At 39.2% G+C, this 26,359-nt stretch overlaps 1 protein-coding gene across 6 annotated transcripts in view; it reads left to right on the top strand.

Moving 5' to 3' along the window:
* Nucleotides 1–26,359, top strand: part of GCH1 (GTP cyclohydrolase 1) — a 140,633-nt gene that overhangs the window by 39,319 nt on the left and 74,955 nt on the right. The window contains exons 4-6 of one of the 6 annotated variants that reach the window (XM_027065754.2): nucleotides 3,423–3,454; nucleotides 4,388–4,472; nucleotides 6,458–7,774. The exons of 3 other annotated variants lie outside the window; for them this stretch is intronic. In XM_027065754.2, the coding sequence (XP_026921555.2) occupies nucleotides 3,423–3,454; nucleotides 4,388–4,472; nucleotides 6,458–6,467 (127 nt within the window). In that variant the 3' untranslated portion in view covers nucleotides 6,468–7,774. Of the gene's footprint in view, nucleotides 1–3,422; nucleotides 3,455–4,387; nucleotides 4,473–5,376; nucleotides 7,775–26,359 lie in introns of those variants that run through there. 2 more of the 6 variants (XM_027065753.2, XM_027065755.2) reach the window with 2 other exon arrangements.

Here is a 26,359-nt window from a genome sequence, read left to right as displayed (position 1 = left end):
AATCTCACTTATAAATGTAGTTGTAAAAATCTTAAATACCAAAAACAAACAAAAAAACCCCAAAAAACTCCTCTAACAGGCACAAGTATTGTTTTCATCATGACCCAAGGAGGTTAACTCCAAGAACTATAGATTCTGGGAGTATGGTAAACTAGATGGTAATGATATCCCTCCTAGTATAGCATACTGAGATATAATGTGTGTGAACATTTCAAACATTGGTGGAAGTGTAAGCAATTCCAGTGAGAATTCACAAGGATTAGCTGGCACTGGAGTCAAAGTCAGGCTTCTGTCCTCCCTATCCCACCCCAAATTGGGAGAGATATTACCTGTTAGCTTTGTTCTGGGGAGTGCAAGAAAAAGAACCCATAACTATGTATTCACAAGGATTTGGGTTCAAAATTCACATCACCATGTGTGGTCCTCAGAAAACCCAAGGCAGTAATTTAATTTCAGAGGTTGCCAATGAGGTAGCCTTCCAGCACCTGGCAGAGACAAGTGCTCATTCTCTGATGCACTTTTATTTCAGCTTCAAAGAATTCCAAGGAGCATGAGTTCACCAAAAGTAAAAACAAAAACAAAAAAAACACAAACCTACTGTGGGTCAGAGTCAGATGAAACAAATAGTCAAACAGGGAAGAGACTGAAGCTAGCAGATGCAGAATATACAACGAATACGTTAGAAAATAAGAGTACCGAAAGTTTGGCAAATTTTCAGAATTAAAAAAACAAAACTTCTGGGGCGCCTGGGTGGCTCAGTCGGTTAAGCGTCTGACTTCGGCTCAGGTCATGATCTTACGGTTCGTGAGTTTGAGCCCCCATGTCGGGCTCTGTGCTGACAGCTCAGAGCCTGGAGCCTGCTTCGGATTCTGTGTCCCCCTGTTCATGCTCTGTCCCTCTCTGTCTCAAAAAAAAAAAAAAAAGTTCTTCTTATAAAAAAAAAACAACTTCTAGGAAAAAAAAGTGATAATTGGATTGAAGCCCAATACAGTTACATTAAATAGCAGGTTAGACACAGTAAAAAATAGTGAACTAGAAGAAAGGTCTGAAGAAATTGCACAGAATGTAACACAGAGGGCTAGGTGGAAAATATGAGTGAGAATGTAAGAGATATGGAAGAGTGAAGAGGTCTAATATGTCCTTGATTGAAATTCCTGGAGATCACAGAGGTAATGGGGTAGGTGCAATATTAGAGAAGGTAATGGCTGAAAAGGTTTGGGGAGCACATGGAAAAAAACATAGTCTTTAGATTTAGGGACCCTAATGAATCCCAAACAGAGCAAATAAAATTAAACCCCCATCTGACACAACATAAAAAACCTCAGGGTACACATTCTGAAATGTCATAAAAGCAGTGGCAGAGAAAAATATTACCTAAGGGGGTAATGACAATTAGACTGATGATTGTTTGCTAATGGCAACGTTAAAAGGCAAATATCAGTGTCAAATTAGAATTCTTTCTTTTTAATATTTGCTTATTTTTGAGAGAGAGTGTGAGTGGGGGGAGGGGCAGAGAGAGAGGCGGGGGGGGGGGGGGGGGGGGCGACTCAGAATCCAAAGCAGATTCCAGGCTCTGAGCTATCAGCACAGAGCCCAGCATGGGGCTTGAACTCACAAACTGCAAGATCATGACCTGAGCCAAAGTCAGACACTCAACCGACTGAGCCACCCAGGTGCCCCTAGAATTCTTTCAACAAATACCTCTCAACAAATTATCTTCAAGGAAGAGGGCAAAATAAAGATTTTTTTTTTTAATTCAGGGAAGCTATATGATTATTTTTAATGCTGAGAAGACAGAGATTCAATGCCTACTGCTTTTAAAAATGAAAAATGAATAAACTAGGAATAAATTATAAACTCTCTGAGCACAGGGGCCCTGCTTATCACATAATCATACATGTAGAAGGCACTCAATTAATGATCTACATGAATGGCTTTCCTTTGGCAGGAGAGTGGCTATCTGCCAGAAACAGGCAGGCATCATGGGTGATAGCAAATGTTAGAGGCATTCCTGTTAAAGTGTAGAGCAAAATATGGATGCCTAATATTATCACTGTTGTCTAATGTTGTACCTGAAATTCTCGAGAGAAAGAAATGACTATGAGAAGGAAGACATTACTAATTTTTATTTTATTTATTTATTTAAAGTTTATTTTTGAGAGAGAGGGGGAAGGAGAGCATATGCAGCTGGGGAGGGGCAGAGAGAGAGGGAGACAGATTATCCCAAGCGGACTCCACACTGTCAGCATGGAGTGCGATGCAGGCTCCATCTCATGAACTGTCAGATTGTGACCTGGGCTGAAATCAAGACGGAGCCACCCAGGCACCCCAACATTACTAATTTTTAAATTAATGGCATCTCCTATTAATACAACAGAAAATAATCAGCTGGAGAACTGTCAGAAGAAATATATAGAAAGATTTGGTCCAGAAGAAATGAGACCTATCCAGGAGCTTGAATACCATCCTTCCTCAGGTTTTTGTTCAAAATTGGAAACATGTATTCCTTCAATGTTATAAATCTACTAGAAACACGAAGAAGAATCAGGGTGGCTCCTGCCTTCAGGATGAGTGGTAAACAGGGTGGCATACCCATTACTGACTTTATTGGCTGTAATGGATATAAAGGAACAACTTTCCAGTTTTATCTGAGCAGCATAGTGGTGGGAGGAAGAGCCATAAAATGCCTCATAGGTGAGGTGATCCTTAAATTGAGTCCAAATTCAGGACTAAAAAGCCAAATTTTGAAAAAAAGATCCTTAACGTGAATTGTTATCCTCAAATGAGTAATTCACGTGGCCATCTTTACATTTCACAAGTTAGAGTGAAAGATGTTGAAAGTGGAAAATCCATCACTTGACAGATTGTGTTATAAGCTAAGATCAGGAGGCTTTTAATTTGGGGAGTTAATCATATTGAGTGCTTATATAGATCTATCTTATAAAGAGATGTCTGAAGAAGTCTGTTCAGTTCTAATCTGATTATCCTAATAGGTTTAGTGGGTACAATAGTTGACAGTGGCCTGCTATTAATTAACAAATAGTCTTTTATTTTTAACTTGAACTTTAAGCTGTGATTAAACAATATGATTAATTAGAACACTTGAGACTTGGCCTAAAATTGATGACTTGGGAGCTCTAAACTTATGTCCCATTGTGTTTTTCCTAAGTGAATGTTCATCTAATTCTCTCTCTTTGGGGACATTGGGAAGTACCACTCTGTGTCATGCTTAGTGGTCTCCTCAAGACCCTCTCTCTTCTCATTTCCATTAGTTTTTGTATCTTTTCCCCTCTTAGAAGATTCAATCTCCTGCCCACACCCTACAATTGCTTCAATAAAGTCCTTTTAGTCTTTTAAAGAAGCCTTATGAATTCCACCTCAAACTAATTTATGATTAACTAAAACGATTCTTTCTTTTCTAGGATTGTAGAAATCTATAGTAGACGATTACAAGGTAAACTTTTAAACATTTATTTACAGAAAAACATTTTTTTCTTAAGGAAAAAGTATTTTTGGTTGTTGTTCTTATTTCAAGTAGAATACATGCGACTTACCAAAATCAAAACCTCATAGGAATGTAAGATAGAAAGTCTGCAGTGTTTCAAGCCTCCAGAAGAAATCATTGATGTATTTGCACACTCCTTCGTATTTCATGCATCTACCAACATTTTGAAATCAATTTATTTTTATTATATTTTTAAATGTCCTCATATTGTATGTAATGGGCTTCACTTTTTTCCCCCTATTTTTTTTCACTTAACAAATAAAACGTTTTTTTTCCCCACATGCACATAACTATCTCATTGATTTTGCTGGCTGTTTAGCATTCCATTGTACGGCCGTGCTGGGGCTTGATTTAACCATTTCCTGCTCTAATAGATGTTTGAAAATTTTGTCAGTTTTCAAATAGATGCAGTGCTGCAGTGAACACTCTTAATGTGTTTTCAGAGATGAGTTGTTTATTCAGCACAGGAACTGCATTGCGTAGGTTAAATGGTTGGTCTCTAGCTTTACATACAATTCAATACTTGGACTGTAGCGCCTTTGTTAATCCTGTTGCGAGCTACTTGTTCATTTGCATGGAGGTGCTTGTTATCAATATTCTGTTGGTCTCACTGCACACCTAAGAGACAGCTGTCATTCTTACCATTCCCTCCAGTGGTGCTGAGCCCCCGTCAGTACTTATTCTGCAAGTGAGGGAATTGAACAGCTGCCCCCTGTGGGCCAGGCAGCAGACAAAGCAAACTGGGAAAAGCTGGTGTGCCTTAGCTCTCAAACCTCACAGAAGTCTGCTTTTTAAGACTTCAGATATTCTAAAGACAACAAATACTCTAAAGACGGCTGGGTGTGTCAGACTCCTAAACCGAGCTTCTTGTCACACCCACAGTTCAAGAGCGTCTTACAAAACAAATCGCAGTAGCCATCACAGAAGCCTTGCGGCCTGCTGGAGTTGGGGTGGTGGTGGAAGCAACGTAAGTCTATGTTTGCCTTTCATAATGTCCTTGTGGTGCATGGAAGTGATATTTAGTGCTGCTCTTTTCCCAGCGCTGGGTGGTGGCACACAATTGACACTGTCCCATTTTCTGTCTCTGAGACTGAAGCTTTTTTTTACCTCTTTCATTTACTGTGTTGTTGATATAGGAACCTGGGTACAGGAGACAGGCTTTGTTTTGTTTTTGGTGAGGGTTATGGAGGTGTAGGGAGTCATCAGTGTAGTGATTTGTGCAACCGTGGCACAAATGTCTTCTCTTGATTTCTTCTTTAGCTCTTTGTTGCTCTATGCAGACTTTTCCTGATATTTTGTCACACGTTTTAAAAAATGGAGCTAAGACTGTGTGCACAGGGCACCTGAAGACACTTATTTAAGTTAGAATGAATTATGGGAATTGCGCACATCTTCTCCATTCTCCTGGCATGGCATGAGCTCTGTGCTGTGCATGCTGTTTGGCCCCATCAGGTTGCTTAGGCTCACTGTGGTCACCGTTCTCTGGATTCGCCTGGTGAGACCAGCATACTTCAGTGTTTCTCCTCGCACGTAAGCTAGCATTGTGTTGTCTGGGTCCTAAAGACTGTTCAAGTGAAAATTCTGTATTTCTTTTTATCCAGAAGTTGTTGTATTTCTGCGGACCCCTTGTAGTATTTTCACAAGAAAGAAAATTCCTTTTTTTCCCCTTCTGCTAGATGCATCAAAGACTCAACCACTGAGAAACTTAATGAAAACTTCAGGTCAAATCTGTCTAAGAAGTGATATTGGATACAGCTGGTAGCTGTGAACTCAGTATAATCAGATTTAACTTTTTGGCTTGCTTCTTACTTTAAAAACCAAACCAGCAACTGTCGATTTCTTTAAGCCACCTTTGTTGTCTTGTTTTGTAGACACATGTGTATGGTAATGCGAGGGGTACAGAAAATGAACAGCAAAACTGTGACCAGCACGATGTTGGGTGTGTTCCGGGAAGATCCAAAGACTCGGGAAGAGTTTCTAACTCTCATTAAGAGCTGAACTTCAGCGTGTGTCCTGTGGTTTGCAGATCGTGCCACTAGAAACATTGTTTGTCTGGTCTTAACTGTTTGTACATTCCGTTTCCAGTTGTTACAGATGTGAACTTTATCCCTTGTCACTAATTGTGTTTAATAATTATTTATAGCAATGAAATAAAAATAATTAATAAAGGGGTGAGCCCTCTACTTTCTTCTTGCCACCTTTTAGTGGTAACTGTCAAGGAAACTGCCAAATAGTGTAAGTTACATGCACAAACTCACTGCCATTTGGATAACCATTGGGTGCTGGAAAGGAAGAAAAACTCAAGTAGTTTGTTCAAATACTATGGTAATTGGGTTCATAAGCGTAGGAATTTTGGGAATGGGAGGAAATTATGGCCAATATACTGTTTTTTTTCCCCCTCCCCAAACAAAAATGGTGTAGTGCTTAAAATAATTCCTGTACAGCATGCAGCATTGCTCTGCAAACACAAAGTCCAACAGGCTCCACCATAATCACATTTCATAAACTGCCAGGGCACTTTATTTTTTATATATTTATTTTTTAACTGTCCAGTTATAATGTTAGTCATGAAAGGGAAGGTGGTAGGATATCTATGTTTTTGATTTTACTGTGAGCTAAAAAGGCACGTTTCTACTTTCTGTTCTTTTTTAAATTCAAGTACAAAGAATTTGTTCCTTTTGTTTACGAATGTATTCCCATGTCAACATACAGGGATTTAGACATTTAACTCTCTGTGCCTTGATGCGAATATCACACCACTTAGAGTGTAGCTACCTTTGCCATTTTTTAAAAAGCCATTATTTTATGAGACTTAAGTACCAACACTGCAAATAACTAGTCCTCACAATTTTACCTTTAGAAGTCTCTTGCAAGCTTACTTTGTGTATTCCTTGTAGATGCCTCAAAACTTTTTTTTAAAGTCTTATCAAGTATTTTTCTATGTATTTCCAGAAACTTTTGAGAATGTCCATCATTTTCAGGTCTGCAGAGCCATAGCTTCTGTGAATATGAAAGATGGCAGAATGAACTAACCGTGGACTGCATTGTGACCGATACCCAATGTTTAATGAAAGCTGCATTGTTGGTGCCTATGAAAATGCACTGTAATTTTCTGGAATTACTGGAAAATATAGGAAGCCCCCATATTGGCTCCTCTTGTGGTCCCTGTGGGTCTTGTCTTCAGTGTAACTGTTCAAGTGGTATATAGGTCTTTTCTTCCAGGAAGCTGTTGCCTTATTAATGACTACCTGAAATTTCCTCCACTGGGGCAGTGTGGGGCAAATTAAAACAACAAAGAAAAAAACCCAACTCCCCTGCAAAAACACAACCACAGTCATTCCATGGAAAAGTCTCTTATTTGGTTGACCTCATGCTCTTCAGATTTATTCTGTTACCTTAAGAACTAATTGCAGTGCTTTCTTTAACCTTGATGGTCCTAAATCTGCCACTTTGATGTCATTTGACTTATGATGGGACACAGTGGCAGAAGTGCTGTTTATTTATTATTTAAGTTTCTTTATTTATTTTGAGAGAGAGTGTGAGCGCACATGCGCAGAGTAGGGGCAGAGAGAGAGAGAGAGAGGGAGAGAGAAAATCCCAAGCAGGCTCTGCTCTGTCAGCACAGAGCCCAATGCAGGGCTTGATCTCACAAACCCATGAGATCATGACCTGAGCTGAAACCAAGAGTTGTTTGCTTAACCAACTGAGCCACCCAGACGCCCCCAGAAGTAATGTTTAAAAAAAGAATTCTTCCCTACTTCTATTTTCTATATTTTTCTATACTTGGAGTTTCTGAAATACAGTGTTAATTCATTCTGAGTTCCTTTAAAAAAATCTAATCTGATATAAACATTATCCTGCTTAATGTTTAGACATTTAAGAACTAGAATTAAGCACTCAACTCATGTTTGGTATTTTAAAGTAAAAAAAGATGTGATTTGGAGGACCAAAGAAATTATTAGCTATAAATTCATCTTTCTGAGATCAATTGTATTCCTTTTTAATGAGTCTCTAACATTTCCTACAAGTGTTCTCATAAAGGTCTAATGTATCTACAGGCTATTGTCTTATTGGTAAATGCAAAGTAATAATCTTGTCTGTTTTACTCTAGTCTGCAGTACTTTAAAATTTTCATATCTGTGAATCCATTTTGGGGATTTTTAAGAATTTGATGCATTTAAGTACACTGTTCAATTGTTTGAATTTTATGTATGCGTGCATCTGTTCCTGAAGTTGGTTCTATTGAAATTATTAAAGTGTTATACCATAGTTTCTTGTGAAAGTAGTTTCTTTCTGAACCACTTGTATAGATATAACAATAGATTATTTTAATTGTATTCTCTTTTACCAAAGATACCCATCATAAGGGCTTCCCTCAGTCATCAAGCTATTAAAATATAAATCCCAGTGGCAGTAGAAATTAACCTGGGGTTCTCTGTCTTCCTTTGGTATTTGGTTTGGGTATTACTGTCCTCACCCTCTGGCTGGTAAGGGAAGAGGAGGTCTGGGGTAAGAGTGAGGAGTCTGAGTGGCCCTCATGTCCCTATTGTCCTAAATCTAAGTTTGAAAAACATCAGCCTCCTGAGAACTGGTGCTGTTTCTGTGTGGGAGCTGTTGGAGGAAGAGCAGGCTGGGGCAGGGAGCCAGGCAGTGCTGGGAGTGGAAGAGAGTTTCCCTCCTTCTTCTAGGGAAGAGCCTGCCTTGGACAAAACTTCCAACGAAGTGCAAAGCTTTTGCTGCCTCTTTTCTGTCTGTGTCTGGTGCCCTTGTCCATACCTCCTCTGGGGTTCTTCTCCCCATTTGCTGCTCTACCTAGGCAGAGGCCCCTGCCTTTCACTAATGTCCATGTGCCCAGATTCTGGGGCTCTGGAGTGGCCTGCTGCTCCTTCAAGGACTCTGTGGACTGTTGGGCGGTGAATCTAGCCACCCAATCTAGAAATGCTTATTGAAATACCACATTCCTAAAACCATAACTCAGTAGAACAACGAGCTGCTCAACTAAGCCCAAGTTGCTGCCCCTGAGTTTTTTCACTTTTAAAGATTGGCTGAGTTCCCTGTTTTGTCGCTTAGGGAAAGAGCAGTTGCAGACACCAAAGGTTTTAGAGAATGCTGCCAACACAGAACACCTGTCACCCTGAAGGGCCTGGGTCCACTTGTTGATGGTGAGAAGAGGGAGTCTCAGTAGATGAGTTCAAGGTGAAGTATAAATACACGATAGCCGCCCCCCTCTCCCCCGAGGTACCTGGTTTATGTTTATTTTAGTCTTTACTATGGAAAAAAAAAACAGGGGCGCCTGGGTAAGTTGGTTAAGCATCAGTCGGTTAAGCATCTGACTTCAGCTCAGGTCATGATCTTGTGGTCCGTGAATTCGAGCCCTGCGTCAGGCTCTGTGCTGACAGCTCAGAGCCTGGAGCCTGCTTCGGATTCTGTGTCTCCCTGTCTCTCTGCCCCTCCCCCCTCTCACACTCTGTCTCTTTCTCAAAAATAAACATTAACAAAATTTTTTCGTAAAAAAATAATTAAAAAATTTTTTTTAACGTTTATTTATTTTTGAGACAGAGAGAGACAGAGCATGAACGGGGGAGGGTCACAGAGAGAGGGAGACACAGAATCTGAAATAGGCTCCAGGCTCTGAGCTGTCAGCACAGAGCCCGACACGAGGCTTGAACCCACGGACCATGAGATCATGACCTGAACCGAAGTCGGATGCTTAACCGACCGAGCCACCCAGGTGCCCCAAAAATAATTTAAAAAAAGAAAAAAACATACATAACAGTAGATAGTACATAATTACGTGACTTCCATGTACCCATCACCTAGCTTCAATAAGTCTCAACTCATGGCCATCTTGATTCCTCCGTTACCTCCCATCCCCGCTGGATTATTTCAAAGCAAATTGCAGATATTATCTCACCCATGAAATATTTGATTATCTAAAAGGAGAGGAATCACATAAAAAAAATCCATTATCACACACAAAAAATGATGCTTTAATATCAAATATCCAGTTGGCATTCAATTTTCCCTCATTGTCTCATAAATTTATTCATTGCTTATTTGAATCAAGCTACAGATGAGTTCCATACATTGCAATTGGTTGATCTGTTTTTTTTTTTTTTAATTGTGGTAAAAAACACATAAAATTTACTATCCTAACCATTTTTAGTATACACTTAGTAACAGCTATAGGTACGTTGTTGCACACCAGATCTCTAGAACCTTTTTCATTTTGTAAAACTGAAAACTTATATCCACTGAACTCTTTCCCCCTCCCCCCAATCCCTGGTAATCACCATTCTGCTTCTGTTTCTGAGTTTGACTACTTTAGATTCTTCATATAAAGTAGAATCATGCAGTATTTGTCTTTTTGTGACTGGCTTAATTTCACTTAGCATTATATTCTCCAGACTCATCCATGTTGTAGCATATGACAGGGTTTTCTTCTTTGTAAAGGTTAAATAATATTACACAATGTATATACTACATTTTTAGAATTCATTAATGTATTCATGGGCATTTAGATTGCTTCCACCTCTTGGCTATTGTGAATAATACTGCAATGAATATGGGTGTGCAAATATCTCCTCGAGAACCTGCTTTTTTTTTAACTTTATTTTTTTTTTTAATTTACATCCAAATTAGCATATAGTGAAGCAATGATTTCAGGAGTCGATTCCTTAATGCCCTTTACCCATTTAGCCCATCCCCCCTCCCACAATCCCTCCAGCAACCCTCAGTTCATTCTCCATATTTATGAGTCTCTTTCGAGAACCTGTTTTTAATTCTTTTGGATATATACCCAGAAATGGGATTATAGAATTTCTATATTCTCTCTATATGGTAATTCTTTAAAAGATTTTCAGGAACCTCCATTCTGTTTTCCATAAAATGGCTGTACCATTTTACATTCCTACCAACAGTGTACCAAGTGTTCTAATTTCTCCTCATTCTTACCAAAACTTGTTATTTTCCAGCTTTTTTGGATTATGGCCATCCTAAGGGGGCATGAAATAATAGTTCATTGTGGTTTGGATTTGCATTTCACTGACGATTAGTGATCTTGAGCATCTTTTCATAAGCATATTGGTCACTTGTATATCTTCTTTGGAGAAAAGTCTACTTGGGTCCTATGCCCATTTTTTTTAAATCAGGTTATTTATTTTTTGTTGTTATTGAGCATGGGAGCTCTTTATAACCCTTTATCAGATAAATAGTTTGCAAATAGTTTTCCCATTTTATAGATTGCCTTTTCAGTCTTTGCTTCTTTTGATGCACAGTTTTTAGGTTTGATGTAGTCCCATTTGTCTACTTTTACTTTTGTTGCCTATGCCTTTGGTGTCATATCCAAGAAATCATTGCCCATTTGAGCGTTGTGAAGATTTCCCTCTATGCTTTTTTCTAGGGGTTTTATAGTTTTAGTTCTCACGTTTAGATCTTTAATCCATTTTTAGTTAATTTTTGTGTATGGTGTAAAGTATGGGTCCAACTTCATTCTTTTACAAGTGGGTGCCTAGTTTTTCCAACACCATTGTTGAAGAGATTCTCTTCCCCCATTGTGTAGCATTGGCACCTTTGTCAAAAATCATTTGGTCATATACATGCGGATTTATTTCTGAGCTGTCTATTCTGTTCTATTGGTCTATATGTCTTCATGCTAGAACTACACTATTTTAATTGTTGTAGCTTTGTAATATGTTTTGAAATGAGAGAGAAAGTGTGAGGCCTCCGGCTTTGTTTCAAAATGGTTTTGGCTATTTGGGGTCCTTTGAGATTCCATATAAATCTATTTCTGCAAAAAAGGCCATTGGGACTTCATTGAATGTAGAGATTCTTTGGGTAGTATGAATATTTTAATAATATTAAGTGTTATAATCCATGAACATGAGATATTTTTTCCATTTATTTATGTCTTTAATTTCTTTCATCACTGTTTTGTAGTTTTCACTGTTTAAGTCTTTCCCCGTCTTGGTTAAGTTTATTCCTAAGTACCTTATTTTATTTTATTTTATTTTATTTTACTTTATTTTATTTTATTTTATTTTATTTTATTTTATTTTATTTTATTTTATTTAACAGACTTTATTAGACAGTTTAGGTCAGGATACAGAGATTTCTCCTATACCTCCTGCCCATGCTCATGTGGCCTCCCCCATTATCATCATCCTACAGCAGAGTGGTGCATTTGTTACAAATGATCAACCAACATTGACACAAAGTCCATAGTTTACATTAGGTTTCACTCTTGGTGTTGTACCTTCTATTGGTTTGGACAATATAATAATACAGCATAATAATGTGTATCCACCATTACAGTCATACAGAGTAGTTTTTGCTGCCCTAAGTATCATCTGTGCTCCATGTACTCATCACCTACTCTATTCTTTGTGATGCTATTGTAAATAGAATTTTCTTAATTTCTTCTTTGGATTATTCATTGGTTGATTTGTTTCTTAAGTCTGTTTAAAGTTGTAGATTCACCTCTTGCTCCCATTCTTTTATACTATCCTTACCATTTATTTGGTCATTTGCTTTTGGAGAAGTCCCTGTGAGCTCATGAAATGTCAACTGCTGGGATGTCTGTGGCTGCCCAAATGAAGTGAAACTTCAATTAAGCAGAAGAGAAAGGGCTGCTGTCTTCTGTGACATTCCTCCATGACCTTAAACTCCTATTCCCAAGGCAGCCTGGATCCTGAGGCAGCACTGAGTAGTGCAGGCTCACCCTTCAACTTGGACACAGCTCTTTTTAGTTTTGTAACCCAGTAACACCCACCCAGGTATGGAATAGAGTTTATTCCTTTTTTGGTGGGGGGAGGTGTCTATCTTTTCTGGATAGGCTTTAGTTTTAAAATATCTACCACACAGCTTCCTTGGCTGCTAAGATTTGGTTAAGGTGGAAGGGTTATTATAGGACTGGAAATAGTGGATCCACCAGGACTTGACATCACTTTGAGGTCCTGTCCTTGGGGAATTCCAAGGTTTGGGTTGGACGGTAGGAGTGTTTGGGTGCCTGACTGCTGTTACATCTGTATGGCCCTCCGAGTAAGGATACCAGGCTGGCTCTGGCTAACTGGGGTGGAGAAGGAAGTGACACACCAGGTCTTGTTTTTAAGCAGCTTCTTTTATTCTCTCCCTAATGGCGTAGTTATGACTTGCTTACAAATCCTGTTGGGATGACTCCTAGCACATGTATTACACAGCCCTAGTACATCCATCCGCTTTTCCTCTTATTTCTACATTCTCCTGTTTGGTTTGAGCAATGTGTCCACAACCCTGACCTTTTGAGAAATCCTTTAACTTCTGGAACTGACTGTGCTGCCCAGAGAGATGTGGTTTGGCTGTTGGTCAGTGCAGAGAAGGCTGTGTCGAGGGGAGTCTGGGATGAAATGCCTGGGCATGTATGAAAACTTCCTCTGAGGCTGTCACACTTCTGCTTTGTTGATTTTCTTCTCATTTTAGGATGAGTTTCTTTTCCCTCTTTTTTTTCCTGGATTTTTTCTTATTTGAAAATGTGCTGAGTGAATAGACCAATGGGATATTTTTCTTTCTAGTTTGTCTTTTTGTGGGGTTTCCCATTATATGTGTGATGATACTAATTTTTACAGTCATATCCTATCTTAACTGGTAAATTTCTTTGTGGAGACTTTTCTCTTTGGAGGGTCATTTCACATCTACAACCTAGGGATAAACTGAAAAGAGACAGAAAAGTTAGTAAATTAAAAAAAAATCAATTTAAAACAACTAGCAGGAACCACAGGATTATTTCATATTGGTCATTTGGAAAGTAACTTTAACCAAGGACAACTAATCTCAGAGCAAAATTTCTCATTTCTGGATTGAAAGTTGATTCTCCTGAAAGTTGATTCACTGTGACCTAGGAGCATGTGAACTTGAAGTCCTTATTCAAATCTTATTTGACCTTTTCTTGCTTAGCAATTGTCCAAATCACCTCACAATGAAGGGGTAAGAGGAGAGTGATTTTTTTATGTCAATCCTTGAATATTTTAACAGAATTTTCCACATAAACTTAATATTTAGAAAATAATTATAAATTAAAAAGGGTCTTATACATTTGAAGTATAGATAGGTCAACAATAAATTCTCATGGCCTTTTTAACTAGAGCACTGTAAAAAAAAATGTAAATCAAGGTGAAACCCTGAGTTTTGAAAACTGATCATTTGTTCCCTGCATTTTAATTTTCGGGGGATGGAAGAAGAATTTTCCAGATTTAATACTGTGTGTGATGTGCACATGTGCATGTGTACCCAATGTTAAATCTGGAAAAGTTGTTACTAGATGCTTGCTTTTTTTTTTTTTTTAATGTTTGTTTATTTTGAGTGAGAGAGAGTGAGAGCACATGCACACTGGGGAGGGACAGAGAGAGGGAGGCAGAGGATCTGAAGCAGGCTCTGCGCTGACATCAGACAGCCCCATGCAGGGCTCAAACTAACGAACCTGGGAGATCATGACCTGAGCATCAGACAATTAACCGACTGAGCCACTCAGGTGCTCCTACAAGGTGCTTGCTTATCTATCTATCTATCTATCTATCTATCTATCTATCTATCTATCTATCTATCAATTTATTTAAAAAATGTTCATTTATTTTTGAGAGAGAGAGAGACAGAGTGAGTGGGGGAGAGGGAGAGAGAGAGAGGGAGACAGAATCTGAAGCAGGCTCCAGGTTCCGAGCTGTCTGCACAGAGCCCGATGCAGGGCTCAAATGCCATGAACTGTGAGATCATGACCTGAGCCGAAGTCAGATGCTCAACTGACTGAGCTACCCAGGCATCCCCAAGGTGCTCTTTTAAAGTGGGGTAAACATTCAATAGAACTTCCCACAGTATTATTTTCTTGACCGTCTTCTTGAATAAAGAACATTTCTATTTTATCGGTGAGCAAGTTTGGGCTCTAGGAGGATTAAATGACTTGCATCACTGCCACTGGATTAAAGAACAAAGGTTCCTATCTTGTTGCTCCATCTGTTGGTCTTTCTATTAGTCAGTGGGCTCAGGCCATTAGATTACTCGTAACAGCTCATCATTGTAGCTAGTTAATCTTTTCCAGGTGACCTCTGTAACGCTGAGCCCCCATTGTTTTGAATTGGAATCTGATTTTTGAAAATGTAAATTGGCCTTGTCCTTTGAACTCAAAAGTGCAAAGATAGGGTTGTGAATTGGCTACGTGTATTGTTTCATCTGGTCATACGGTCTTAAATGCTCACATTTAAAAAAAATTTTTTTTATACTGGTAACACATGTACTTAGAACAAAATTCAAACAGCACAAATGATATTAAGGAAAAGCTTACTTTTACTTCTGCCCGTGAGTAAGCCAGACAATAGTTACTACCAGGGATATTTTATGAAATGCTTTACTATTATTGTAAATTGAAAACCCTTTTTCCTCCATGGAGGCTGTTTGTACTTTTAATGGTAAAATGTGTCGCTCTAAAGTGGTGAGTGGTTTCTGTAACTATCAGAATGTGAGATCCATTAAGATTATTATTTGTAGTGTTCTTAGGTCAACATTAGATGCTTTTTTGGAAACTTTTTTTAGCAAAAATTTCAGCCAAAAAATGTGTCCACTTTACAGAAGTTTGACCACTTTAGCAACGAAAAGTGCTTCTGATGAGCTGAGTGTTTAAAGCAGAGGCTCTTAAAATTTTTTTTTCCCCACTTGTCACCATTTTTGAATAGCGAATGCATTCATTTGCATACAATTCAAAAACACAGTGAAAAGTCTGTCCCCAACCACCCAGTTCCCCTCCCCCAAATGACTGGTTTTTACTACCTTCTTATAATTCCAAAAATATTTAAGGCGTATGTAAGCAAGTTAATACACACAGAGAATTATTCCTATACTACATTAAATATATATTAGTTTGCTTATTTGTATCAGAATTGCCTGGGGAACTGTTAGATAATACATGTGTCTCTACCCTATGAAGACTTACTTGGTATTTGTATTTTGAAAAAAAAAAACTGCCCTTGGTTATTTTGGTGGGTTCCTCTGGTTGAGAACCACTAGTCTAAGATAGATGTGTTCAGAGCCATGGGACACATCAGGAAGCCACTGGGCCCAAGTCCAGGTGATTTGGACAGAAAAGCAGCTGCATGGATCCTTCTGCGAGCTGTGAGCAATCGGTTCCACTATCCACAGTTAAGGGCATCTGCAACCACTCAGTTGATAAGTCTAAAGGTAAATTGCCCCTTAAAAGGGACTGTCTCCAGATTAATATAATTAGTGCTGCAATTACCCGTGTATAAATAACTTAATTCTCTGGTCTGATTTTTCTAAATATATCTTACTTTTTCCCCCTGATTTTTTTAGTTGATCATCATAGAAAACTTAGAAAACATAGGAAGGTATAAAGAAAAGGACTAGTTACCTATAATTACACAGTCCAGGGATAACTACTCTTAACATTTATTTTAAAGTTGTAAAAATAATATATATACACTCCTGGATTATTTAGAGCAAATTTGTCCAGACATCATTTCATTTCATCTGTATTTACTTCAATATGTAACACCAATGAATAAAGGGCAAGGAAGCACTTAAAACACACACGCATTACTACACCCAACAAAAATCTACAATGATTACTTAATATCATACCCATTCTGCATTGACCTTTTCTCAGATTGTCTCAAATTTCTTTTTAGTGTTCATTATTAACACTTTGATATATACTATGCCAGCCTTTGCTTCCTCGTTATCCCCATGTAACTGTCTAATTCTTTAGATACTGTAAAGTACACATAGCCTTTCCCTCTCTTGGTATCTTACAACTTTGTTTAAATGGTTATGTGACATTCCATGATGGAAATATCATCATGTATTGCTCAAATTTATAATGAAGAACTTATAGATTGTTTCCAGTTTTTTATTATTATAAATAATGCTATAGTAAACATTTCTATTTCCCAAGAATAAGGTTCTAGATATGGATTTACTAGAACAAAAAGTCACTCTCCCTTTTTCCCTCTTCCCCTCTCTTAACAAAAATGGATGACCTCACTTGAGCTAGTCATGACACCTCCCAACCTCTACAATATATAGTTATCCCTTTATATGTAACTGTCTCCTAGTAAATAGTACACAGATTAATTTCTTCTTTTACCTAGGGGCACCTTTGCACTTCATTTATCTTGGCAGATTCATATTTTTATTTTTTTATTAAAATTTTTTTTAATGTTTATTTGTTTCTGAGAGAGGGAGATAGAATGTGAGTAGGGTGAGGGGCAGAGAGAGAGGGAGACACAGAATCTGAAGCAGCCTCTAGGCTCCAAGCTGTCAGCATAGAGCCTAATGCAGGGCCCAAACCCACGAGCCATGAGATCATGACCTGAGCCAAAGTTGGATGCCCAACTGACTGAGCCACCCAGGTGCCCCAGATTCACATTTTTAAACAGAATATTTTCTTGAGACAGTTGTAGGTCTACATGCTATTGTGAAAAACATTGCAGAGATCCCTTATATACTTTGCAGTGGTTTCCCTCAATGCTAAATTGAACAAAACTATCATACAATATCATAACCAGGATACTGACATTGATACAATTCACTAATCTTATTCAGATTTTCCCAGTTTTGCTTGTACTCGTGTGTGTGTGTGTGTGTGTGTGTGTGTGTGTATTTGTATTAAGTTTTAATAATGAACATTTGGTTTGGTATCCACTTCCACAGGGTCAAGATAAGTAAACAGTTCTAACAGCACAAGGGTCCATTGTATTGTTTTATTATAATCTCACATCCCACATCTTCACATTAAAAAAAAAAACTCTTGAGATCTGAGTTCTGCATTTCAGTATGCTTGTGATCTTTAGTCCTTTCTAATGACAGTATACGAAACCACAGTTCATCTTGTTAAACTAATAATAAAAACACTAGGACATTGTAAAGAAAGACCTTGGATTATGTATGGCTTTACTGAAACTAGCTAATAAATAGATGAGAATGATTTGTGATTAGTACATCAATTGTTTGTAAATGAAAGGGTGTGTTTTGAGGTTATTGGAAAACTGTTCTCAGGAGGAAATTTAAGCGCGTGTGTGCGCACACACACACACACACACACACACAAAGACTTTTGGTAAATATTCCAGATTGCTGCCAAAGTATTACCAACATTGAGTATCATTTTAAAAATGTAATATATTCCCAAGTGAACAATATTTTCATTGTTCTACCTTTGTGTTAAAGTTGTAATACATTTATTATCAAATTGGGTCTCAAAGATTATGGCCAATGTTCTCCTAGAGGATATGGGACAGACGTTTCTTTAATTTCTCTGGTTGTCCAATACTTCAAAATGTTATTTTCAGCAAAAATCAAATCACTAAACTGCCAAATGCAATAAGCATTCAGACTTCTATCTTTAACAAAGCTGGTACTAACTACTCTGCTCATGTGGTTGAGGCAATCATATTTTGTTTAATGTGGCTTTCTGTCTAAAGACAGACTGGAAGACTTTCGCTAAAATTATTTCTAAAAGGGATTTGATCTAAGTCAAAAGATACTTACCTTTTCTAAGTACAGTTGAATGAAAATAATTGTATTTTCTTTGAGAGGAGATAATCTCTGAGAGGAGGGGCCCTCTCAGTTTCTTTCTGAGAAATGATCATATTCTTTCTCCTTGTTACTGGTCAGGGTACTCCAAATCATCATGGCACGCACCATGGCCTGATGTCTCCTTTTGTTGGGTCAGAATTACTGGTCTATAGTGAATCAGTGTGGAGCTACCTTTATTATAACCCACTGTTTCTGCAAAAGTAAGAGCATTGCTGAACTTGGAATTGCGGAGATTATAAACAACACTACATGGATGAATTTGAAATTGAAGGGATATAGAGAATAGGGGTGGGGGGTAGATGATATAAACAGGTGGCATTAGAAGGGACTGTCCTCAGGCAAATATAACATGGGGAGGTGCTGGGGTTAGAAATGCAATCTATGATAAATCATTCCCTAATTAGCCTAGAGAAGTGAGTATACACGATGCATAGAAAATGCAATTTAATTGTAACCATGTAGTCCTGAACAATATAGATCTAGAAATCATATTGAGTATAAGCAAAAAAGATCAAATTCTGAAAGATCCTCTATATGTCATTGAAAACAACTATATATATATATATATATATATATATATATATATATATTTTTTTTTTTTTTTACCCCAACAATTCTACTTTTGAGAATTTATCCTTTCCATGTATTTGTGTATGTGTCAAAGTGTTGTTTGTGTACAAGGTTTATTCATTTCAGCATTGTTTGTAACAAGAAAGTTCTTGCTTATAAGTCAGCTCTCAACCCAAAGTATGTGAAGTGATCATTTGAGGTTTGGATTGTGATTTTTAGAGTCCTTCCACCTGGAGGTGGATTAGATTTTTGATCCCTGTCCACCTTAATGTCTTGGTCTCACACTGAAGAAAGTTCTGGGATTAGGCAGGTAACTCAGGTGGTTCTTGTTGAGAACCTTTAAAGTCGTAAGTTAACATCGCATTCTAAGAAAATAGCTCGTGGACCGGGAGTCCTGGCCTCTTTGATTTACTTTCAGTTTTAGAGGCTGGAACAGGGAAGTCTGGGGGCAGTGGTTCTTCAATAACATGTTCTGTAAGCAGATGAAGTGAGCAATGCAGACTTGTCCTCCTTACTCTTCTTACTCTTTTCCTTTAGGATTGAAAGCAAAGGGCCAAAACTCTTATGTAAAAGCCACATGAGGTATTGTGACATGGAAGGGGAGTGCAGACCTGAGTGCCTGTAATTCTGAACAGACTGTTTATTTTTTAAGCAACATCTGTGTTTCATAATCTGTTTTATAGATATGTAATTGCTCTGATAATTTGCAGTGTACTGAGTTTGGGGAAGATCATTATTGGAGACCTAGAATTTCTGACAGTATTGGGACACAGAGTTCCCCCTCTTAGCTTTTAAAAACATGGAAGAAAACAAAAATATGGATGTGAGAAACGTAACCATGGAATGCTACTTGTCTTTGTGGTGAGAAATATTTACACAGTCATAAAGTAAACACTGATTACTGAGTTAACTAAAAGTTGTAAGATAACCTTTATCTTCATTTGTGATGACACAGTTTAGATAACATCTAACTTGAACAATCAAGAAAGAGCAATTAAGCACATTTTTTAGTTAAGTTACTACAAGGAGATACAGGTGAACCATCTTTTAAGACGTTGTTTGTAAATGGGGAGGTGGGGTTGACTCTTAAATTGTAAACCTGTCGCTTTTTGACTTTTTAAAAAATCGTGTGCCTGTACTTCTTTTGTTCGAAGTTAAAAATATATATCTTTAAAATATATATATACATCTTTATCTACATATATGGAGCCAAGAGAAAAAAAGTAAGTATAGGGTCTGTAACGACTATTTTTTTTTTAATTTTCTTAATGTTTATTTATTTTTGAGACAGAGAGAGACAGAGCATGAACGGGGGAGGGTCAGAGAGAGAGGGAGACACAGAATCTGAAGCAGGCTCCAGGCTCTGAGCTGTCAGCACAGAGCCCGACGCGGGGCTCGAACTCACGGACTGTGAGATCATGACCTGAGCCAAAGTCGAACGCTTAACCGACTGAGCCACCCAGGCGCCCCATGTAACGACTATTTGAAATATCTTTGAACGTTACAGCTGAAGTAAGTTTTGGGGGAAAAAAGGATAAAGATAAAGTATGTGAATTCTTGGATGAAATAAAGAAATCATTGCTTTCATCTGAATTTTTGCATCTTTATTTCTCTGTAATTCTCAGTCCTTTTGGTATGCTAGATCAGGGATTGCAAAACTTTTTCTGCAAAGTGACTGATAGGAAATATTTTAGACTTGGCAGATCATGGTGGTTTCTGTTGCAACTGCTGAACTTTGCCATTGTAGTGTGAAAGCTGCCATAAGGCAATATGTAAATGAATAGATATGGCTGTGTTCCAATTCATTTTTTTATTTTTTATTTTTAGAGGGAAAGAGAAAGAGAGCATGTGCACGTGCAAGCCGGGGAGGGGCAGAGGGAGAGGGAGAGAGACAATCTCAAGCAAACTCCACAGTCAGTGCAGAGCCCCACGCGGGGCTCCATCTTAAGACCATGAGACCATGACCTTAGCCGAAATTCAGAGTTGGATGCTTAACCAACTGAGCCATCCAGGAGCCCTGGCTGTGTTCCAATTTAACTATATTTATGGACACTGAAAACTGAATCTCCTATAATTTTTATGTGTAATAAAACCTTCTTTTTTTTGTTTTAATCATTAAAAAATATAAAAACCAGGAGCTCCTAGGTGGCTCAGTCGGTTGAGTGTCTAACTTCAGCTCAGGTCATGATCTTGGGGTTCATGGGTTCGAGTCCTGTGTTAGCACAGAGCCTGGAGCCTGCTTCGGATTCTGTGTCTCTCTATATCTCTGTCCCTCCCCTACTCGTGCTCTTTACTCTCCTCAAAAATAAATAAACATTTAAAAAAGTTTTTAAATATAAAAAACACTTGTACCTCGTAGACTTTACAAAAGCAGGTGTGGGCAGGATTTGGCTAGCAGGCTAGAATTTGCAGACCCCGGCTCTAGATCTAACACATTTGTGTGGTTCTCTCCCATGAACAGCAAGGAGCTGCAACCATATGGGCTGCAAAGAGGAATTTAACCTGAAGTAGGTGAGTGTCAGTTTCCTAGCATTTACAACTATGGAAATGATCCCATAGAAGGCTTTAAAATCCTCTTGGCCTCCTTTTCTCCTCTCCCTCTTCCCTATTCTCATTTATTTTTACTGTTTAGATTATAGAAACATCCCTGTGAATGAAGCTATATTTCAGTGAGTACTTCATTGCTGGAAATTTCACTACCAGAGATAGAAATAATACAGGAAGGAGGCCATGGTATAGAAGCCTGGATTCTTTGTTCCAGGAGAGCTGGTTTGGGGCACCCTAGCTCCAGAAGTTCTGAGGGGTTGGGTATCAAGGAGGCTTCATGGATATCAGGCCCTATCTCCACTCATGGGTTACCAGACCAGGTGGTTCCTGGGAGCAAGGTCCTGTGTGCCCTGACAAGGCTGCCCTGGAGACAGCACCACAGCCCTACAGTTGGTATTGATGAGGGAGACCCAGATCTTCTCATACATGACTGTTCCCTTTGGTTTAACCGTGTTGTGTATTGGAGTGCAAAGATGAGTAAGACTGCCCTGTCCTTAAGTCTAGTGAGAGATAATATGGAGAAATATGGGAAACACTTGGATAAAAAGCACTAATATATGTAGAGCCCACAATGGACAGGGGAGTAATGGAGAAAGAAGGTCAAAGAGGTGGACAGGGGCTAGGCCACAGAAGACCCTGCCTATATGCTTTGCCCAGGGCCTGATCCTGTAGCTCTGGAAAGCTAGTGGAAGGATTTTAAGCAGAGAAGTGTGGTTTGTAATCAGAGTTGGAGGACAGACAGCTTAGGGGGCCACTGCATTAATTTAGGGGGGATAATGAAGCCCAATCTAGATCAGTGGCAGTGGAGTCTGAGGAAAGCAGACAGCAGAAGAATTTAAGAGGTAGAACCTGAACAGTTTGTTTGCAAATGACTGAAGACAATTAATGTGGGACAGTCCCCAGTTTTGGGGCTTGGGTGTCTGAGAATTACAGTAGTACTGATCACTGAGATTATAATAAGAGAAATGGGCATTTGGGGGTATTCGGGGTAGGGGAAGGGTGGGCAGTAGAGCCTTCATCATCATTGAGATCCCTGTGGGACACCCAAGTGCAGATGTCTAGAAATGAAAGTTTAAGAGTGAGGTCTGAGCGGGAGGCAGAGAGGTGAAAGTCAACTGCAGACCAGTGGCTGCTCAAGTTGTACCTGGAGCTGAGTCAGCCAAGAGAGAGCACAGTGAGGACACTGGAGAGATGTGAACTTTCCCAAAGACCATCCATAGTTAGACTCAGGGAACCATGAGAGATGGGTGTGCTCAATGTCCAGATGGGTTTTCCAGAAAGAGAGAATGTGAGGAAATCAAGGTAGATGTGTGTAAAAGGTGAATGTATCTATGAGGATGTTTATCCTAGAATTGTTCATATTTAAAAGTTGAAATAACTTAAATATCCAGCAACAAGGACTAAATCATGGCACGACCATGTGATAGAATACCATGCAGCTGTTAAAATATAAAAAATTTATATATAAAAAAAACCCACTGGTGACAGATACATCAAAATGAATAATATAAAATACTATTTTAGTATTCATATATTATTTATTCAGTACTCACTTAAGTTTTCCTATTTGCCTTCTCTCTTTTCCAGATTGAACACAATAAACTTATATTACATTGGTAGGTAGGCAAACCCGTCAGGGTAGTAAGCAGGACAACACTGGAGAAGTGCCCATTGGATTCAGTATGTGGAAATCACTGCCAAAGCTGCCTGAGGAGTGAATGGGAAGAGAGGAAGTATAAACTGCAAGTTTAGACTTAATTTTTTTTTTCTTTTTTCTGAGAGAGAGAGCATGGTATGTGAGTGAGTGGGGGAAGGGCAGAGGGAGAGAGAGAATCTTAAGCAGGCTCCCTGCACCAGCATGGAACCCAACAAAGGGTTCTGTATCATGACTGTGTGATCATGACCTGACCAAAATTAAGAGCTGGCCGTTTAACTGACTGAGTCACCCAGGTGCCCCATAGATTTTTCTTTCAGGATGGCCATAAAGGGAAAGTGAGACAAAGGGAGTCATGTCTACTGTGGATGAGGAGCTGAGGAAATTACTTTCTCAGGTAGGGAGTCTTATTATTATTATTATTATTATTATTATTATTATTATTTTAATTTACATCCAAGTTAGCATATGGGGCAACAATAATTTCAGGGGTAGATTCCTTAGTGCCCCTTACCCATTTAGCCTATCCCCCCTTCCACAACCCCTCCAGTAACCTTCTATTTGTTCTCCATATTTTTGAGTCTCTTATGTTTTGTCCCCCTCCCTGTTTTTATATGCTTTTTGTTTCCCTTCCCTTGTGTTCATCTGTTCTGTGTCTTAAAGTCCCCATATGAGTGAAGTCATATGATATTTGTCTTTCTCTGACTGACTAATTTCACTTAGTGTAACACCCTCTAGTTCCATCCACATAGTTGCAAATGGCAAGATTTCATTCTTTTTGATTGCCGAGTAATATCCCATTGTATATACATATACCACATTTTCTTTATCCATTCATCCATCGATGGACATTTGGGCTCTTTCCATACTTGGCTATTGATAGTGCTGCTATAAACACTGGGGTGCATGTGACTCTTTGAAATAGCATATCAGGTGGGAAGTCTTGATTGAGCCCCTATGTTAAAGAAAAGAATCAGTCTCTCAGGAGAGGTTGCAGGCTACAGGTCTGAAGGGGATTGTTGACGGGGCAGGGAAGGAGAAGAGAAGAAGGAAGAGCTTATTTATTTTAAGTATGACCTGTGGGCAAGATATAGGAAAGAGGATAGAAAGAATGCAGACAAAATCAATGATGTGTGGGTGTGGAGCGGGGACCAAGGATGTGCATTCTTGAGTGAGATGGCTTCCTGTCTGAGATCTGTGTTTAAATACTGTGGTGTGGGGTGGGGTGGAGCAGGGGCAGGGATTGGGATACATGAAACAAGATCAGTGAGTCTTTGACAAATGTTGAAGCTGGGTAATGAATAGAAGTTCACTATATGATTCTGCATACTTTTGTAAAATTGCCAAGATTAAATTCAAAAGGGCCCTATCCTTACTTGAAGATAGCAGCTGAGTCTGACCTGCATTCTCCTACCTGAGACTGTTAACCCAACTGCTTCCTACTCTAGTATCCCAAACAGTAGAGGCTTCCTGCCTGCCTTGTTTCTTGTCCCAGCTCCTCTGGGATGGGGCCCTGGGCAAGTCCATGCTGGATGGCAGTTTCTGCAGCAAGGATTCAGTGGCCAGACTAGTAACCTGTAAAAAAAAACACAGAATCTTTAATGCAGAACCCCCAAGTAATCCTGGGTCAATAGCATCAAAACATGCAATAAAAAGTAAGTTGGCCTGTGTATCCTCCAATCCCCCCTGGGTATTGTGTGGTCCAAAGGTTCTGTGGGCCAAGGGGTCTCTGCATTTGAATTCATGGTGGAACAATAATTGGGGAGAGAATTATCACGTTGTGCTTTGCTCAGGTGTCCCATTCCCAGCCCCAGGAGCTGGGCATCACTCTGAAAGGCTTTCATCTTCTCATGTGATTATGGTACCCAGAATAAAAACTTTAGGCCTTTTTTCTTAAGATGGTGCTTTTAAAATTTTTGGCATATAATGGAAGTGCAGTAAATGCTAGGTCATCATCATCATCATCGTTCCTCGAATAGAACTTTCAAATATCATGTTTTAGGAGCTGATATGTTCTCAGAGTTTATTCCCTTCAAGTCACTCATTTTGTAGGTAAAGACACTAGCTCAAATGACTTGTCCCAGGTCATACAGCTGTTAGTGGCAGGGTAGATGACAAACCTTTTTTCTTGAACATCCCATAGTGAGGATCTAAATCTGCTTGTAACCCTTTCAAAGCCTGGGCCCAAGCAGAGGGTAATGTGGTAAAAGAAATACTGTCCAGGAGCCAAAGGCAACCCCAAAGCAGCTGAAGTCCATTGCTTAGCCTTCTTCAAAACTGTCAAGAGGATTCCTTTCCATAAACCACAGGAAAAAAAAAATGACAAAACCTCTTGCCTTCATCTACAATATCCATCATGCCTTCAGCAGCCCCAGAACAATCCCCTCCATAATTCAAGCTCTTCCTCAACATTGCTCTCTCCCTCCCACTACCTGTTCCTCCAAAAGAAAGGATACTCCCTCTTTGGGAGCGGGGAGGCACAAGGGAAGTCACCTGACAATTGCAGGCTTGATTTTGGCAGGCTGGCAGAGGAGGCAAGGCTGTGGACAACCCCCATGATAATATCCTCAGAAAGGTAGCTGGGGTGACAAGGTAGTGATGACAGGCAGGCCATGTATGCCAGAAGTGAGACCTTTTTAACACACATTCAAGGAAATACATTGAATTGAGAGTTCTGAGATAGCAAAGAAAAGATGTGGAGAGAGCAAGACTATGGGAAACAGAGAAAGGGGTCAAGTAGAAATGCCTTTTCCATGTGCCAAGTCCATCTTCTCCCCACATGGCTTAGACGCCATGGGCATCTGGGTGCCCTGGGTGATGCCTCTGTACAGCCTCCTAGATCCTCTCCCAACAGCCTTAGTGTCAGAACTGCCAGAGATGAAGCTCTTCTATCCATGCATGTGTATGTCTTGGCTTCTTGGCTATGCTTCCTTCCCAAGTAAGCTTCAGATCTGGGGAGGGTCATCCTGGCATCCTGGCTTACTCTCTTTGTTGAGCTGGGGTGTTTGGTGGCCAAGGAAGGATACATATCCAGGTCATCACCTGTGGCTAATCAGGATGGGCCCTTCCCTAGACGGAGGTGCATCTGGATCTTGTGGAGGGTTGATTATGCCATGATGGGGCGCAGGAGAGCCCCGAGGTCCATGGCGAGGGGACCTGAGCCAATCATTGCAGCTCTGTCCAGACTTTCCAGAGGATCTGGATCGAGAGGGAACCACAGGCCTATATTACTCTCTTTCTGTTTATGTGAAAGAAATATTAAGGACTGAACCATATCTACCTTCCTAGGATATATGGGCTTTCAAATAAATAGAGAAATAAAAATAAGGCCAACAAATTCTGTAGATAAATGGGCAAAACACTTTTATGCAGTCTTATCATTAATTAAAATGAATCACCCTCACCCAAAGCCTGCCATGTCTCATCAAGACTAATTACAGAATTCATCACTGCCATGAGTGAGTTTTCCTTCCATCCAGCAAGATGCTCACAATCACAAGTTACTATTC

This window comes from Acinonyx jubatus, chromosome B3 (assembly GCF_027475565.1).
Source record: "Acinonyx jubatus isolate Ajub_Pintada_27869175 chromosome B3, VMU_Ajub_asm_v1.0, whole genome shotgun sequence".
NCBI lineage: Eukaryota > Metazoa > Chordata > Mammalia > Carnivora > Felidae > Acinonyx > Acinonyx jubatus.
The sequence above is the reverse complement of the archived record's forward strand: the minus strand, read 5'-3'. Positions and strand labels throughout refer to the sequence as shown.